The 18,282-nt window shown below is 51.0% G+C and overlaps 1 protein-coding gene across 8 annotated transcripts in view; it reads left to right on the top strand.

Moving 5' to 3' along the window:
- Window positions 1-8,040, top strand: part of ANKS1A (ankyrin repeat and sterile alpha motif domain containing 1A) — a 187,845-nt gene extending 179,805 nt beyond the window's left edge. For 3 of the 8 annotated variants that reach the window (XM_029244364.1, XM_029244359.1, XM_029244367.1), the window contains 6 exons: window positions 230-355; window positions 601-672; window positions 789-875; window positions 1,374-1,511; window positions 2,944-3,114; window positions 3,930-5,383. In XM_029244364.1, coding sequence (XP_029100197.1) covers window positions 230-355; window positions 601-672; window positions 789-875; window positions 1,374-1,511; window positions 2,944-3,114; window positions 3,930-4,052 — 717 coding nt within the window. In that variant the 3' untranslated portion in view covers window positions 4,053-5,383. Of the gene's footprint in view, window positions 1-229; window positions 356-600; window positions 673-788; window positions 876-1,373; window positions 1,512-2,943; window positions 3,115-3,929; window positions 5,384-5,444 lie in introns of those variants that run through there. The other 5 variants (XM_029244365.1, XM_029244360.1, XM_029244363.1 and 2 more) reach the window with 4 other exon arrangements.
- The last annotated feature ends 10,242 nt before the right edge of the window (window positions 8,041-18,282 follow it).

Below are 18,282 nucleotides of genomic sequence, written 5' to 3'. Positions count from 1 at the left end.
CATCTCAGACACCACAGAGCCTTCCCTGCTGAGCTGCTCACGGGTGGGCGGGCAGCTGAGGTCCCTGCTTCTCCACCAGTTCTCTGGCATAGACAGGCCTCACCTCCGCCCCAGCGCATCGGAATGGCTTGTCTGCCTCCGGCCTGGAGCTCCCAGAGGTGGAACCCAGGAGGGAGCCCGGGAACCCCTTGAGCAGGTGAGCTGACCTGTGACCCCACGTGTTCTGCAGGAAGAGCACCGAGAGGCCAAGCTGACCCTTCGGCCCCCAAGCCTGGCTGCCCCCTATGCCCCTGTGCAGAGTTGGCAACACCAGCCGGAGAAACTCATCTTCGAGTCCTGCGGCTATGAAGCCAATGTGAGTAGCCTCTGCCCTCCCAGCCTGGCCTGTCTCCTGCTTTCCATGCTGGCCGGACCCAGGGCCCCCATGGTGTTCTCCACTCCTCAGCTGCTCGCAGCACCTGGGGGAAGGGGGACTCACAGGCCAGGATGGGGGAAGAGAGTCACTGGGAGAGGGAGCCCCCTGACTGTGGTCCCAGATTGGCTGGTGGCCCCGTGTGGTAACGCAGGACTCCTAAGCCGGGCCACTGCTCGCTCCCACAGTATCTGGGCTCCATGTTGATCAAAGATCTGCGAGGGACAGAATCCACGCAAGACGCCTGTGCCAAGATGCGGGTAGGTTACCGTGGGGGCGGCCAGGACGCAAGGCAGCGATGGCGGCACCGCCTGCAGCCACGGGGGCCCTGCCACGCTGCGTGCGGCTGAGTTGACAGGCCTCCCGTTTCCTGTAGAAATCCACGGAGCACATGAAGAAGATCCCCACCATCATCCTGTCCATCACCTACAAAGGTGTCAAGTTCATCGACGCCTCCAACAAGGTGTGCTTCCCACAACTGCTGTTGAGGGAGGAGGGGGCACCCTTCCTCCCCACACACACCCCCCTCCTGGCCAGCTGGGTATCTTCCCTAGAGGGGGGGCACTTGTCTCTCATGCACCCACGTATCCTGGTTCCCAGGGCCCCGCCCGAGGGACAGCTTATCTTCCCCAGCATGGGCTCCACTGGCCACTTATCTGCTCGTGGGCCTTTAACGCTGTGATGCACTTAGTGAGCGTAGGACACCCCCAGGCCCTGTGCTTGGGATCCCACCCTGGAGAGCAGAGTGGGCTGGGTGTGAACATTTGCTCCCTCAGTTGCCATGGTCAAGGGTGGAGACCCCAACCCTAAATCAGACAAGGTGAGGTGCCACCCCCACCGCGAAGAGATGGGGAAGTGGTGTTTGGCTGACGCTAGGATGGGACAGGAAGGTGGCAATGGTGAAGGGACTAGGGTGTGCCCTCAGGGAGCCCAAGAATTCCAGACCCTGTTTTCCCCGCAGAACGTCATCGCAGAGCACGAGATCCGGAACATTTCCTGTGCAGCCCAGGACCCGGAGGACCTCTGTACCTTCGCCTACATCACCAAGGACCTGCAGACCAGCCACCACTATTGCCACGTTTTCAGCACGGTGGACGTGGTGGGTGGAGTCCGCAGCTGGGCACGGTGGGGGGTCCTGCGCTGCGACAGCCCCAGTGCAGTGGGTCCTGGCACCCGGCTGGCACTTAGCAAAGGTCTGTTCAAGAATGAACATCACTCCAGCCCCCTCTATCTGGCACTGAGACTAAAGCACACAGGACGACAGTGGCTCGTCCAGGGTTCTAGTTGACAGAGGCTTTCCTGCTTCCGGCTGCGTGTCTGTCAGGTCAGCCAAGGCTTCATCTCCCTAGGCTCTTGGTCGACCATCCATCCTAACTCCCGCCCTCCAGCTGGGCCATCTCCCTGAAAAGCCCTCCACCTCCCTCTTGGGGACAGTAAGTTTTCTTCGCCCATATCCCAGCTTAGGCGGGGTTCTGGCGCTGCTGGGCTGAGGGGAGCGGTCACACGTGCTGCCCACAGGGAGTGGATGAGTGACCATGGTGGCTGCCGTGAGACAGCGCCTTTGTCCAGGTCCCTGCTGCCCCCGTGAGAGTAGCTGGTTCCAGGGTCTTCCCGGCCTCGCCCGGGAGCTCTGTGCTTGCAGCCTCCTGGCTCTGCCACCAGCTAGCTGTGTGACCCCGGCTCCTTGTCTGCGCAAAGGGGATAGAGTGTAACCGACTTCACGGGGTGGTTCTGAAGATGAAATGAGGAAATCCTCCCAGGACACATCCTTCCCGGTACTCTTACCTGTAGCTCATCTTCCCGCATCCGTCAGTTCTGCTGTAACGTGGCGTCTGTGCTCCTAGAGAGCACCACACCCTGAAACCACACGGGAAGCGCCAAGGCTCATGGGGAGATGAGGCAGGGGGCACAGCCCTCAGGAACCTAATACGAACACCCACACCATTTTATCCATGTTAAATGGTTAAGAAATACATAAATGCTACATAAACACGGCGCTGTGCCTCGAGGAGGACCCGAAGTCGGCTTGTGGAAGCATGTGCCTCACTCCTGCCAGCCTGTGTGCCAGAGGGAGAGAGAAAGAGGAGGGACAGAGGGGTGCACGGATGGAGGGGAGGGCGCGGGCCGGGTGACCCTGGGAAGAGCTGCCGCTTGATTGTTACTGTCAGGGGTGGGTCCCGTGGGGAAGTTGAGCTGCCAGGTGGGGGTGGCATATATGCTGTGTATTCCCAGGCAGCGGGGGTCAGCAGGGGAGTCTTTGCATTCGCCTCGCGTTTCTCTCCAATGAAATCACACGTGAGGAAACACAAAGTGTGTGTTTTGTTCAGATTGTTCCCTAATGTATCAGTCACCTCGGGACAAACTTCTGCTTTCAAAGCAAGTGTTCCAGCAGGTTCCCTGCACTCTTGTTACCTGTGCCTTGTTACCTGTGCAGTACTGCCTGGCCTGTGCTCAGGGGCATGAGGCCAGGGCAGGTGTGAGAGGCAGTGGTTCCCGCATCCCATCTCTCACGTTGTGCTGTTTTCTCCCAGAACCTGACCTATGAGATCATCCTGACGCTGGGGCAGGCGTTCGAGGTGGCCTATCAGCTGGCCCTACAGGCCCAGAAGTCCAGGCCGATGGGGGCCTCTGCTGCCGAGATGATCGAAACGAAATCTTCCAAACCGGTGCCTAAGCCTCGGGTCGGCACGAGGAAGTCAGCAGTACGTGGGCCCCGGGATTTGAGGGCTCAGGGTGGAGCGGGCGCAAGGAGGGTCTTCTCACGCTTCAGGTGGCCAGCCCCTCAGGACACGGGCCTGTGCGAGGCGGCCTCCGTAACGCCACCCCGTGTCTGTGTCTGCTTTGCTCCGCACCCCAGGTGCCGCCGCCCCCTGATAGTCGCTGTTGTTACTGTCACACCTGCCCCACCCATCGTCCTTCTTACCTCCCGCTGCCGTCTGTTAGTCCTGGAGTCAAGGTCTCTGCACCTCCTGCTGTCTGTGTATCAGTCTCCCCGAAGTGACCGTGAGCTCTCTGAGACTCTGGTGCCCCGTCCCCGCCTGCATGCCCGTCTTTCCTGAGCTGCCGTCCCACCATCCCTGTCTGTGCTGGAGCCTCTGTTTCTCTGCTGTGTGTCCTCCTCTCTCCAGAGCTCATGGGTGCCCGCTGTGGTCTTGCCCGGGGTGAGCTCTCTGGCCCTGCCAGAGGGACCTGAGGTTTGGGGTTTCCAAACCCCTTACCCGCTTCCTGCCACCGAGAACAGCTTTGGGGCTTAGTGCTCGATGCTTGGGTAGGGCAAGGCTCCTTTAACTGAGAAGTTGCCCCTGGCGAGCTCAGAGGCGGCCCTCCCATGATGCTCCAGGGAAGGTCCCCCTTCCCCACCCCACCCCAGGGAGCCTTTTGCTCTTTGGCTGAGGAGAACAGGGCTGCCCCCGTGGGGTGCTGACGTCAGCACGGCCCGGGAGGCGGGGGACAGCGGGCCCCGTTGACCCCTGGCCCAGGTGCAGCGCTCGCTCTGACTCTTCACCCTCTTCCTCAGCAGCTGGAACCACCTGATACGGACCCAGATGCCCAGTCCCATGCCAGCGTCTCCTGGGTTGTGGACCCCAAGCCAGACTCTAAGCGGAGCCTCAGCACCAAGTATGAGACCACTATCTTCTAAGCGCCCGCCCCGCCTCCACTATCTCATGTGCCTTTGCCGTCCGTCCTTCTGCTCTTCTCAGCTCTCCTTCCAGCTGCTGACGCCAAGGTCCCACCCCCACTGGGACCTCTGCTCCCGGGGCGGCAGCTTTAGACACTGCACGCTCTCAGCCCGCACCTAACACCGCCAGACACTGTGAATCCCCCCCTCGGGCGAGGACAGCTTGGCGGGGGGGCAAGGTGCCTTTGAGGTGGGCACCAAGAGGGCCTCAGCGGGCGGGCGCTGTGGCTCCTGAGGCGGGGGCAGTCTCCAAGCGGAGTCCACTCGGCACTGGAGGCTGCTCCCTCCGATCGGCCGGGGCTCCCTGTCGGCTCTCCTCTCCCGTCTTCCGAGCCACGGCTGGGTGCCGTTGCCAAGAGCTAACTGCACCTTTCCTGACACAACCAACCACTGTGACCACCTGGGGCCAGAATCCCCTTGCGCTCTGCTAACAGCTGGCCTGCGGCCCATCCCTCTAAGATTGCTGGCCTCCCCCTGTGAGACCCTCAGCTCAGCGAGGTCAGACCTCTTTCTGTGAGGGCCCAGGGTCTGTGCCAGGTCCTAGAGCACATGCCTGACTCCAAAGCCTGGGGCTCTGAGCGTCTGAACACCCACAGGCTGGCTCCACACAGCAGGTGTCTTGGTCCTGATGGGTCTTGCACTGCAAGGAACGGGATGGCTCCTCACGTCTTCACCGGGGAGTCCCCGGCTGGCTCTGGAGTCTGGCTCGAGGAAGAGGAAGGCCTTCCTGTAGGAGCCAGCAGGAGGGAGGCCAGTGCCCTGCACACACCGTGCACCTTCTTCCCTCAGAACGGAGCTGCTCAAGGACAGGGACCTGGGCCGAGCAACATCCGTTGTCCTCCAGGAGCTTTCTGATGCTTCTCCACAGTGTGGGGACCAGAGATAGTCAGCTGGCACCCGGTCCCTTCCCTGATCGACCACCCTCAGCCTCTTGACTCCTGAGAAGGAGTCCATCACCTCAAAGCAGTTCAGCAGCTGGGATGGTGGAGTTGAGGCTTTCAGAAGGCCCACGTTCTCACGTGAGGGCATGTCAGCTTAGATGGCGGGAGAGGAGAGCCAGTTTCCGTGGGAAGAAGCACTGTACACGTAGCGTGGCCCAGTATGAGAGCCAGTAAGTTGCAGCGGTTGCTTTATGAGTTGAAACCCAAGTCGACAAACCGGGGTGGGTCCTCCTGCCTGCCTGTCCTCGTGCCTTCCAAGCAGATGCGCTGAGCCACGGCGGGTGCTCAGGGGAGGCTGTAAGGGACCTTCTGTTCTGCTTCTGTGTTTCCTTTCCGTTTCCTCCACCTTGTGCAGGCCCCTTTGGTTAACCCTTTCCCCCCCCCCCCCCCCGTTGTGTTTGCTTCTGCCAAGCTGAGCCACCGAGGAACCAACTGTGCTGCGGAAACAGCCATGGGGAGCGCAGGCTCCCACCGCCGCCGCCGCCACCGCCACCACCGTCTCAGCTGCAGCTTTGAAGACGCAGGCCCCACTACTGCCCGTAGGACCTCCTCGCGGCTGCATGGTCCGGGCCTGCCACCGCCAGGTCTCGCCGAGTGAGCCCTGCCCTGGTTGCGGAGCAGCCCTCCAGGCCTCTCGCAGATGAGGTTGGAACTCCAGAGGGCCAAGAAGTGACTTGTCCAGAAAACATTTTTTAATAGAAAAAAATTTTTTTATAAAATGAACTTTCAACACGTGGCTCAACCCTCTAGGTTAAACTGCCAATCTTTAGACAATGGCCATAGGGTCAGAGGACAGCGGGCCTCTGTCCTCAGGCTGGGGTCTTGGCGCGCGTGGGCAGCTCCGAGAGAAGGTAGTGGGTGACTTGAATCGGCTTGACAGACCCGCCAGTCAGCTGCTCTTCCTTCTGAGCCGCACAGCTTCTTGTCCCCGCCTGGAGCTGGGGGCAGCCCGTAGAGGCGCCTGGCAAAAGCAGAGGCTTCTGGGGTTCCAAACGTGAAGGTCTGGGGCCGCGCGGAGATGCACAGGCAGGTCGCGGTGCCCGAGCTCTGGGCTGCTCCTCCGTCTCGGACCCAGCGGTGGTCAGAGCGCTGCCCTGGGCTGCCTGGCCGCAGGCCCTCCGGTGACCTCAGACCGTCTGAGTCGAGGCAGAAAGGAGAAGCAGCAGCTTTGTTTGTTTTGGGCATTGACGGGTAGGTCGGCTGAGGTGGCTGCCTGCTGACTTGCGATTTGTCTAATCAGGTCTGTGTGATTAGGACTCACTTTGGTTCTCTGAATTATCGGTTTGATTGTCATCCTTTCAGCTGCTGGGCTCCCCACTGGCTCCAAGGGTAGGGAAGGCTGAATCAGGTGACAGTTTGATTCTCCCCGAGTGTGGCCTTCAGGGCAGGCTGGCATCCGGGCGCTGCTGCTGCCTGAGCCCTCCTGCTGGCTGGCTTTGCTTTTCACCTTTGGTTGCGTTGCTCCTCCTGGAGGCAGAGGCAGAGCCAGAGGGACTGTTCCTGTGAGGCTGGGCCAGGTCAACTGCCCGTCCAGCACCTTCCAGAGCAGAGCCTTTCCTCCCACGGGGCCTGGAGCAGACCTTCCGCTTTGTTGGCACAGCGCAACCTGGTCCCAGGATCAGTAGTCCAGGCTTCAGTAGCGCCTCTCTCTCTCCTGGCAGGGGCTGTGAATGAGCAGGGAGCGCCCTGGCGCACCTTCACAGCCCTGTGGTCGGCCAGCAGTGGAAAGCTGGGCCGCGTCTTCCTGCTGACCTGAGGCTGGGCCCTGTGGGTTTCCTTTCCGCTGAGCCGTCCACACCGCAGGCCTGGGGAGTCACACCCCCTCTCACTGATCCTGCCCTTCTCGGTACTAAACAAGGACCTCGATACCGGGAAGTCTGACTTCACGTCCTGCTGCTTCCAGGGCCCGTCGGCTTCCACTGAGCAGTATTCAGCCCCTACTTCCTTCCAGGTATGGACGAGGAACCCCGAGCTGGATGGGTAAACCGCGGCTCCTGCTGCAGTGCGAGTGCTGTGCCCTCTTCCTCCTGAGGAAGGCCGGTCTCCTCTAAGCAGCCCTCTCTTGGTGGGTGGTGGGTCCATAAAGAAAACTGTAGACACTACGATGAGTTCCTCAAGCTGTCTTTTTGTTTTTAAGTCATAGGTAGGTGTCTCCTCCCCTTGAAGCTGCTATATCTTTTATTTATTCAGGGTGTTTCATGTTGGAAAGCCTTGGCTAATCTGCTCTGGCTCTGGAGTTTGTTTTGAGCTTGGTTTATTTCTCAATAGCCAAGAAAGGAAGGGACTAGATATTTTTTTTATTCCTCCTCCGGGACAGGTACTCTCCCTCCCCTAGAAAGAAAAATTTTAACACCAGGACAGGCTTCACGTGGAGAGAAGCCCTGCTTCTGCACGTGAGCACAGGCCCTGCAGTGTGGCAGCCCCGTTCTGAACTGTGCAGGCCGTTCAGGCGGGACCTGAGATAGGTCAGTACCTGCCCGGCCACAGGCTCTCTGCTCCGCCCTTCTGCTTGCATCTACTCTGAGCAGGGCTTCCCTCCGACAGGCTCTGCATTTGCAACGCTCGCATCCCCCCGGGGCCCCCAGCTTTGACTCTGGGGAGTCCCCGGAGAAGTCTCGGGCTGAGCAGACTGGTCTGCCCTCGGCCTGTGTTGTGATGCCCAGGCCTGCAGGACGACTCTCAGATGCAGTTCACAAAGTGGTGTTGCTAGTGGTGTGGCAATGGGACCGAACTGTAATAAAACGTTATTTAATCTTTGTCTCTGTATTTTGATACTTGAATGACCTCCCCTTTTATTTTACTGTACATATAATTGTTAATCTGTCCAATTTTGTCTAAATTACAAACATCTTGTGGTACCAAACATAACCGATCTGTGCAACAACATAGACTGACCTCACTACACGAGAGAGAGTGTAAATATTCCTGGGCTTTCGGCTTTGGTTTTGTTATTTTCGTAACTGTACAACTTAGAACAGACTGAATTAATAAATGAGAAGCGACATGAAACCAACCTTACTTTGTGGAGTCTGAGTTGGAAGGTTTCTTGATTGATTGTTTTCCGGCAGAAGTGCTGGCACAGGCCAGCCGCCGGCTCCGGGGTGGAAACGAGGATCCGCTGTGTTTGGCTGGGACAAGTTTGGGGATTCCGCTCCGTCCGGCCCTCTCTAGTCATCATTAACCCTCCTCCAGTGCAGGGGCCCTGCAATCCACCTGCCCCTCCTCGGTCTGAACACCAAGCAGGGGCCACATCCTGGCCTGGGCTGATCACCCACAGATACTTATTGAATGTCGGTGTACAAGGCAGCGTGGGGATTGAGAGCTACGGAAGGAGAGGCTCCCTTCAGGAACTCAGTTTGATTGTGGAGGTTAAGTTTTAAACAGACACAACTAGCTACCAGCCCAAAGCCACACCGTGAGACCCATCAGACAGTCCCAGGCCGTGGGGACTGGGAGGGATGCAGTGCTCGAAGAACCGGAGCGGCTGGTGCCTGGGCTGCTATTCAAAGGAGGGTTGGAAAGGCACAAACAACACTGACATCCCCGTCGTTGGTGGAGCACCCGTGTTCCAAACCCTGCTGGCAGCTTTACAGGCAACCCTCCCCGTCAGCCCTCACACCTAGCTGGGTATTGTCTCTACAGAAAAGGAAACCAAGGCTCAGAGAGGTTAAAACGCCTGCCCTGGGCCGGCTGGAGAGGCCCCTAGAAACCATCTAGTCGGGTGGTGTCAAGCTATCCTCAGAGCCGCTGGTCCCACTCCTGCTTCAACCTGAGCTGCCGAATTCTGCACACTTTTACTCATGAGTTTCTGTGAAATATTCCATTTGTTAAAGGGCTTTACAAGAAAAGCATTGATTCTCACCCAATACCCAACTGTATTTATGAAGAAACCAAGGCCCAGAACAGGGAAATGATTTTCTCTTAGCCAGCCAGCTAATGGCAGAGAGAGGACCAAAACCCAGCTTCTTCCGATTTGGGCTTCTCAGGCCAAACTGCACTGAATCTGGGAAAGGAGACTGAGGGCCGGTGGAGGGCCTCACGTTCTAGACGGGGCGGGGGCGTCATCCTCACCCCCCCTCTGCCCCCTGGCTTTGGCACCAGTTTCTTAGGCAGAAGAAACGTTACAGCAAGAGAGGAGGTTTGGTCATAATTGGAATCACCATTCCTCAGGAACAGGTACTGGGCGGGACACACTGCCACCATCACGATCCCTTCTGGCACCACTCACCAGCATCAGGTGTGACTCGCTCTGCCCAACCCCAGGACTGCAGTGCTGATCCTGCCTTGGGGGCCTGCTGGGTGGGGGAGACAGACCAGTTCCCGCTGGGCGCCCGGGCCTGCCGTCCGGGCCAGAGGCACGCTGCAGCTGACCGAGTGGGAGCTGGAGCAGGACAGAAGGGAGTGGCAGGAGGACTGTGTGGGGCGGCCTCACAGCAGGGGTGGACAGGACACGTCCCACAGGATGGCATCGGTCCAGCCCGCCTCCACCCCTTGCCTCCCCATCCCCTCTGACTCGCTGTGCTCAGTGCGTCTACACACCGGCCTCCTCGGGACCTGGAGGCGGAAGCAGCCGCCAGGAGTCAGGTGGTGTCGTAGAGCAGACGGTGCAGTGCACACGGACCAGGGCTCCTCCCCTCACCTCGCTTCACAGATGCTCCGTAGCCCAGGCACCTGGGCAGCGGGGGTGTCAGGACGGAAGGCTGAGCGACCAGGCCACTGAGGAGGCGGAGCTCTGCCCGGGAGCACTTTCTAGCGCAGCTCTGGACGCCCTCTTGTCAGCCTCGGCACCTCTGGCTTCGGACCCTGCGAGAGTCTAGGTCCCCCGAAACCCAGTGGACGGGCTGGCTGACCTTTCAGTATCACCAACTCACAGCACCGGCCGTTACCAACCTACAGCCACGGGGGCGTGAGTCTCAACTCCAGTGCCCAGCACACCCCCTGCAACTCTGTGACTGCTTTTTTCGGGACCCGGCTATTAGGAACACTGTTATAAACAAGCATGTACCAAATTAAAGAAATTCCCTAACACCATATTTATTATTCAGTAAATGGAGTTGGGAAAGCAGGTAGCCATGGGAGTGGTGGGAACGGCGCAGGGACGTTTCTATTCCTACTTATACCAAAATAAATTCCAGACGGTTCACATATTTAAATGAAAAAATAAATTAACCCCCAACAAAGCTATTGATAGAAGAAAATGACAGACTTTGTTTTCATAATCTTGGTATGAGAAAGGTCTTTCCAAACATGTTACATAACTCCGAGTCCATTTTCTTAAGGATTAATATATTCAACTATGTAAAAATCAAATACTTCTGCAAAGCAAAATGCACCATTAAAAAAACAACTGAAAATAATGTTTGCACCACATGTAACAAAGGACAACTTGACAATAGCTATCAAAAGTAAACAAACTTCTACTTCCAGGAAGATCAAGTAGACGGACCTTCCCCTATTCTTGCAAGTAAAATTAAAACCCCGGCAGAAACACCAGTGGGCACAGACAAAGCCCAAACAAAAGCCTGCTCTCTCTAGCCGGAGGACCAGAAAAAGGTAGCCTAACAAGACAGAAAGCTTTTAGACACGAACTGCTCTAGTCCATCCACACATCACAGAAAAAAAACTGTGGCCCCACGATCCACAGGCCAGCAAAGGCCAATGGGGAGCCTAGATGTACCCCCTCACCACGTGATAAGGTGCCCCAAACCCACTGGGGTGGCGTCAGAGGAGGCCTAGTGGGGAACTTGCAATCACCCGGCAATAAGGAGGCTGCTCTTGACAAATACAATAACCAAAATGAAGATCTCAGTGGATGGGCTCAACAGCAGAATAGACAAGAAAGAGAAGAAACCACAAACTAGATGATAGAACAATAGAAATTACCCAACTGGAAGAGCAGAGAAAATAGATTAGAAAAAAAATGAATAGAATCTCAGGGACCTAACAAAAGATCAAACATGTATGTCATCAGAGTCCCAGAAGGACAGAAAGGGGGTGGAGCTGAAAGAGTCATCTGTGAAATAATGACTGAAAATTTCCCAAATTTGGCAAGAGACACAAACCTACAGAATCAAGAAGCTGAGCACACCCCAAACCAGATAAACCAAAAGAAATCCATGCCAAGATACCATCACAATTAAATTTCTGAAAATGAAAGACCAAGGAAAAATTCTTAAAAGTAGTGAGAGAAAAATGATATCTTACCTATAAGGGAAAAGTAATTTGAATGACAGTGAATTTCTCAGCAGAATTGTGGAGGCCAGAAGGAAGTAGTATGATATTTTTCCAGTGCTGAAAGAAAAGAACTGTGAACCCAGAATTCTATACCCTGCAAAAATATTCTCCAGGAACGAAGAGGAATCAAAATATTCTCAGACGAAGGAAAACTAAGGAACTTAGTGACCAGCAGACCTACCCTAATAGAATGGTGAAAGTTTTCTAAATAGAAAGGAAATGAAGAAAGAAAGAAATGAACCTTGGAACATCAGGGAAGGATGAACAAACATGAAGCAAAAATATGGGTAATACAATGGACTTTCCTTCTCCTATGGAGTTTTCTAAATTGTGTTTGATGGTTGAAGCAAAATCCTAACGCAGTTTAATATCGTTCCAAATGCAAGTAGAGGAAATGTTTAAAACAATTATCTTTTAAATGAGGAGGATGAGGGGATATAAAACAAGGTAAGGTTTCTATACATTACTTGAACTGGTAAATGATGATACCAATAGACTGTGGAGAGTTACGTATATATGTAATACCTAGAGCAAACACTAAATAAAAGAGTTATTCAAAGAGATAAACTCACAAACACTAAGATAAATAGAAATGGAATTTTAAAATGTTTTCAAGTAACTCATACGGAGACAGGAAAAATAGAAAAATGAAAACAGAATAACTAGAAAACAAAAAATTAAATGACAGACTTAAGCCCTAGCATATCATAATTACATGAAATTTAAACAGTCTAAAAACATCAATTGAAAGACTGGAGGAGGGCTTCCCTGGTGGTGCAGTAGTTGAGAATCTGCCTGCCAATGCAGGGGACACGGGTTCGAGCCCTGGTCTGGGAAGATCCCACATGCCTCGGAGCAACTAGGCCCGTGAGCCACAACTACTGAGCCTGTGTGTCTGGAGCCTGTGCTCCGCAACAAGAGAGGTCGCGATAGTGAGAGGTCCGCGCACCGCGATGAAGAGTGGCCCCCGCTTGCCACAACTAGAGAAAGCCCTTGCACAGAAACGAAGACCCAATACAGCCATAAATAAATAAATTAAAAAAAAAAAAAAAAGACTGGAGGAAATTAAAAAACATGAGCCAACTATATGCCATCTATAAGAAACCCACCTCAAATTACAATAATATAGGCAGGTTGACAATAAAAGGATGGAAAAAAGATATATAATGCAAACATTAATCAAAAGAAAGGAGTGAGGGTGTTCCCTGGTGGCGCAGTGGTTGAGAGTCCGCCTGCTGATGCAGGGGACACAGGTTTGTGCCCCGGTCTGGGAAGATCCCACATGCCGCAGAGCGGCTGGGCCCGTGAGCCATGGCCACTAAGCCTGCGCGTCCGGAACCTGTGCTCCGCAACGGGAGAGGCCACGACAGTGAGAGGCCCGCGTACAGGGGAAAAAAAAAAAAAAGAAAGGAGTGGCTATGTTAATATCTTATAAAGTAGACTTCAGAACAAAGAAAATTATAAGAGAGAAGACAGTACTATATAATGATTAAAGGTCAATGCACCAAGAAAACATATCAATCCTAAATGTGTATGGACCAAACAACAGAGCTGTAAAATATGTGAAGCAAAAACTGAGTTAAAAAGGGAAATAGACAAATCCACAAATGCTATGGACTGAACTGTGCCACTCCAAAATTCACATGTTGAAGCCCTAACTCCCAATTTGACTGCATTTGGAAATAGGGCGTTTAGGAGGTAATTAAGGTTAAATTGGGTCATAAGGGTGAGATCCTAATTCAGTAGGATTACTGGCTTTACAAGAAGAGGAAGAGAGAGAGAGAGAAAGAGAGAAAGAGAGAGATCAATCTCGTCAGACACAGGCACCAAGGAAAAGCCATGTGAAAACACAGCAAGAAGGTGACTGTCTACAAGTCAGGAAGAGACTCCTCACCAGAAAATGACCCTCCTAGAACTTGATCTGGGGCTTTCCAGCCTCCAGAACTGTGAGAAATAAATTTCTACAGTATATCATTACAGCAGCCTAAGCAGACTAATATCAATACAACAAATAGAGCTGGAGATTCAACTCAATTAGAAACTCTGTCAACAGCTGGTAGAACTAGAGAGAATATCAGCAAGGATACAGAAGAACTCAACACCATCAACCAACAGGATCTCACTGACAGTACAGAACACTTTGGCCAACAACAGCAGGATGAGTGCCCAAGGAACATATACCAAGATAGACCATATCCCAGGCCAAAAATAAACCTCAACAAATTTAGAAGAATTAAAATAATACACAGTGTGTTCTTGAAAAACAACAGAATCAAAGGAGAAATCAATAACAAAGATAACAGAAAATTCTCTAAAACACTTGGCAATAACACACTTCTAGGTAATCCATGAGTCAAAGAGAAATAAATCTCAAGGGGAATCAAAATGAATATCAAACTGAATGAAAATGAACATACAACATACCCAAATTTGTGGGACAAGGTAATGTAGTGCTGAGAAGGAAATTCATAGCAGTAAATGCATACCCTGTGAAAGAGGAAAAGTCTTAAATCAGTAATCTAGGCTTCTACCCTCAAGAACCTCAAAAAAAGAACAAAATAAACTCAAAGCAAGGAGAAGGAAGGAAATAATAAAGATAAAAGCAGAAATAAATGAAAATGAAAACAGGAAGTAGGAAAAAAACCAATGAATCAAAGAGCTTCTTTTATGATATGATCAATAAAATTCACAAAACTGTAGCTAAACTGACAAAGAAAAAAAAAGAGAGAGAGAAGACAGATTACCAATATCAGGGATAAAACTATGGCTACTGCTACATACCCTGCAGACATCAGAAGGATAATAACAGAACACTATGCACTAACTCTAAACATGTAAATTTAACAACTTAGACTAAATAGAACAATTCCTCAAAAAACATACACTATCACAACTCACCCAATGTGAAATAGATAATTTGAGTAGCACTGTAAAAACTGGATCCATAATTTAAAAAAAACCTCTAAGCCCAGATGATTTCACTGAAGAATTCTACCAAATGTTTAAAGAATAATTAATACCAGTTCTACACAATCTGTTTCAGAAAACAGAAGTGTACGAATGCCTCCTAATTCATTTATTCTATAAGCTAATACTACCCTGATGCCAAGACCAACAAAGGAAATACAAGGAAAGAAAACTACAGACCAATACTGCTCTCATGAATGTAGACACAAAAAAATTTGTAACAGAATATTAGCTAATAGAATTCAGATATATGTAAAAAGAATTATACATCATAACCAAGTAAAGTTCATTCCAGGGCTGCAAGGCTGACCAATACTTGAAGATCAGTCCATATAATCCAACATATTAATAAGCTAAAGAAGAAAAATCACATTATCTTACCAATTGATGCAGAAAAATTTGACAAACACCCATTCATGATTTTTAAAACACTCAGAAAAACGGAAATAGAGGGTGAGTAATAGCTCCCTAAAGATGTCCACATCCCAATTAATCAACAGAACCTGTGAATATGTTACCTTATGTGGCAGAAGATACTTTACAAATGTGATTAAAATCAAGGGTCTTGAGACAGGGAGATTATCCTGGATTATCTAGAACAGCCCAGTATAATCACCAGGGCTATTAAAAAAGGGAGGGGGGGGAACCTTCAAGATGGTGGAGGAGTAAGACGTGGAGATCACCTTCCTCCCCACAAATATATCAAAAATACATCTACATGTGGAACAACTCCTACAGAACACCTACTGAACACTGGCAGAAGACCTCAGACTTCCCAAAAGGCAAGAAACTCCCCATGTACCCGGGTAGGGCAAAAGAAAAAAGAAAAAACAGAGACAAAAGAATAGGGATGGGACCCGCACCAGTGGGAGGGAGCCGTGAAGGAGAAAAGGTTTCCACACACTAGGAAGCCCCCTCACTGGTGGAAAGAGTGGTGGGTGGGGAGGGAAGCTTCGGAGCCACGGAGGAGAGCGCAGCAATAGGGGTGCGGAGGGCAAAGCGGAGAGATTCCCACACAGATTGGTGCCGACCAGCACTCACCAGCCCGAGAGGCTTGTGTGCTCACCCGCTGGGGCAGGTGGGGGCTGGGAGCTGAGGCTCGGGCTTCAGAGGTTGGATCCCAGGGAGAGGACTGGGGTTGGCTGCGTGAACACAGCCTGAAGGGGGCTAGTGCACCACAGCTAGCCGGGAGGGAGTCCGGGAAAAAGTCTGGACCTGACTAAGAGGCAAGAGACCATTGTTTCAGGGTGCACGAGGAGAGGGGATTCAGAGCACCACCTAAACGAGCTCCAGACATGGGCACGAGCTGCGGCTATCAGCGCGGACACCAGAGACAGGCATGAAACACTAAGGCTGCTGCTGCCGCCGCCAAGAAGCCTGTGTGCGAGCACAGGTCACTATCCACACCCCCCTTCCAGGGAGCCTGTGCAGCCTGCCACTGCCAGGGTCCCATGACCCAGGGACAACTTCCCCAGGAGAACACACGGCACGCCTCAGGCTGGTGCAATGTCACGCCAGCCTCTGCTGCCGCATTCTGTACCCGTCCCTCCCCGCGGCCTGTGTGAGCCAGAGTCCCCTAATCAGCCTCTCCTTTAAGGCCGTCCTGTCTGAGCGAAGAACAGACGCCCTCAGGCGACCTACATGCAGAGTCCGGGCCAAATCCAAAGCTGAGACCCTGGGAGCTGTGCAAACAAAGAACAGAAAGGGAAATTTCTCTTTGCAGTCTCAGGAGCAGCAGATTAAATCTCCACAACCAACGTGATGTACCTGCATCTGTGGAATACCTGAATAAACCACGATCATCCCAAAACTGAGGCGGTGGACTGTGGGAGCAACTGTAGACGGGCGGTTTGCCTTCTGCATCTAATTTGTTTCTGGTTTTATGTTTATCTTAGTTTAGTATTTAGAGCCTATTATTATTGGTAGATTTGGTTATTGATTTGGTTGATGCTTCCTTTATATATGTGTGTGTGTGTGTGTGTGTGTGTGTGTGTGTGTGTACACACATATATAATTCTTTTTTCCTTTTTCTTTTTGTGAGTGTGTATGTGTATGCTTCTTTGTGTGATTTTGTCTGTATAGGTTTGCTTTTACCATTTGTCCTAGGGTTCTGTGTGTCCATTTTGTTTTGTTTTAGTATAGTTTTTAGTGCTTGTTATCATTGGTGGATTTCTTTATTGGTTTCTTCTTCTTTCTTTTTTTTTTTAATAACTTTTAAATTTTATAATATATATTTTTATCTTAATTTTATTTTTTCTTTCTTTGCTTTTTTTCTCCCTTTTCTTCTGAGCCATGTGGCTGACAGGGTCTTGGTGCTCTGGCTGGGTGTCAGGCCTGAGCCTCTGAGGTGGGAGAGCCAACTTCAGGACACTGATCCACCAGAGACCTCCTGGCCCCACGTAATATCAATTGGCATGAGTTCTCCCAGAGATCTCCATCTCAACACTAAGACCCAGCTCCACCCAACGACCAGCAAGCTCCAGTGCTGGACACCCCATTACAAATAACTAGCAAGACAGGAACACAACCCCACCCATTAGCAGAGAGGCTGCCTAAAATTATAATAAGTTCACAGACACCCCAAAATACACCACTGGATGCAGTCCTGCCCACCAGAAAGACAAGATCCAGCCTCATCCACTAGAACACAGGCACCAGTCCCCTCCACCAGAAAGCCTATACAACCCACTGAACCAACCTTACCCACTGGGGGCAGACACCAAAACAACGGGAACCATGAACCTGCAGCCTGCAAAAAGGAGACCCCAAATGCAGTAAGTCAAGCAAAATGAGAAGACAGACAAATACATAGCAGATGAAGGAGCAAGGTAAAAACCCACCAGATGAAACGAAGAGGAAATAGGCAGTCTACCGGAAAAAGAATTCAGAGTAATAATGATAGTAAAGATGATCCAAAATCTTGGAAATAGAATGGAGAAAATACAAGAAAGGTTTAACAAGGAACTAGAAGAACTAAAGAGCAATCAAACAATGATGAACAACACAATAAATGAAATTAAAAATTCTCTAGAAGGGATCAATAGCAGAATAACTGAGGCAGAAGAATGGATAGGTGACCTGGACGATAAAATAGTGGAAACAACTACCACAGAGCAGAATAAAGAAAAAAGAATGAAAAGAATCGAGGACAGTCTCAGAGACCTCTGGGACAACATTAAATGCACCATAGGGGTCCCAGAAGAAGAGAAAAAGAAAGGGACTGAGAAAATATTTGAAGAGATTATAGTTGAAAACTTCCCTAATATGGGAAAGGAAATAGTCAATCAAGACCAGGAAGTGCAGAGAGTCCCATACTGGATAAATCCAAGGAGAAACATGCCAAGACACATATTAATCACACTATCAAAAATTAAATACAAAGAAAAAATATTAAAAACAGCAAGGGAAAAGCAACAAATTACAAGGGAATCACCATAAGGTTAACAGCTGATCTTTCAGCAGAAACTCTGCAAGACAGAGGGTGTGGCAGGACATATTTAAAGTGATAAAAGGCAAAATCCTACAACCAAGATTACTCTACCCAGCAAGGATCTCATTCAGATTGGACAGAGAAATTAAAACCTTTACAGACAAGCAAAAGCTAAGAGAATTCAGCACCACCAAACCAGCTTTACAACAAATGCTAAAGGAAATTCTCTAGGCAGGAAACAGAAGAGAAGGAAAAGACCTACAATAACAAACCCAAAACAATTAAGAAAATGGGAATAGGAACATACATATTGATAATTACCTTAAATATAAATGGATTAAATGCTCCAACCAAAAGACACAGACTGGCTGAATGGATACAAAAACAAGACAGTATATATGCTGTCTACAAGAGACCCACTTCAGACCTAGGGACATGTACAGACTGAAAGTGAGGGGATGGAAAAATATATTCCATGCAAATGGAAATCAAAAGAAAGCTGGAGTAGCAATTCTCATATAAGACAAAATAGACTTTAAAATAAAGACTATTACAAGGGACAAAGAAGGACGCTACATAATGATCAAGGGATCAATCCAAGAAGAAGCTATAACAATTG

The sequence above is a fragment of the Monodon monoceros genome, unplaced genomic scaffold (assembly GCF_005190385.1).
Source record: "Monodon monoceros isolate NGI ecotype Baffin Bay Population unplaced genomic scaffold, NGI_Narwhal_1 Super_Scaffold_3, whole genome shotgun sequence".
Taxonomy (NCBI): Eukaryota; Metazoa; Chordata; class Mammalia; order Artiodactyla; family Monodontidae; genus Monodon; species Monodon monoceros.
This window is presented reverse-complemented; position numbering and strand designations above follow the sequence as displayed.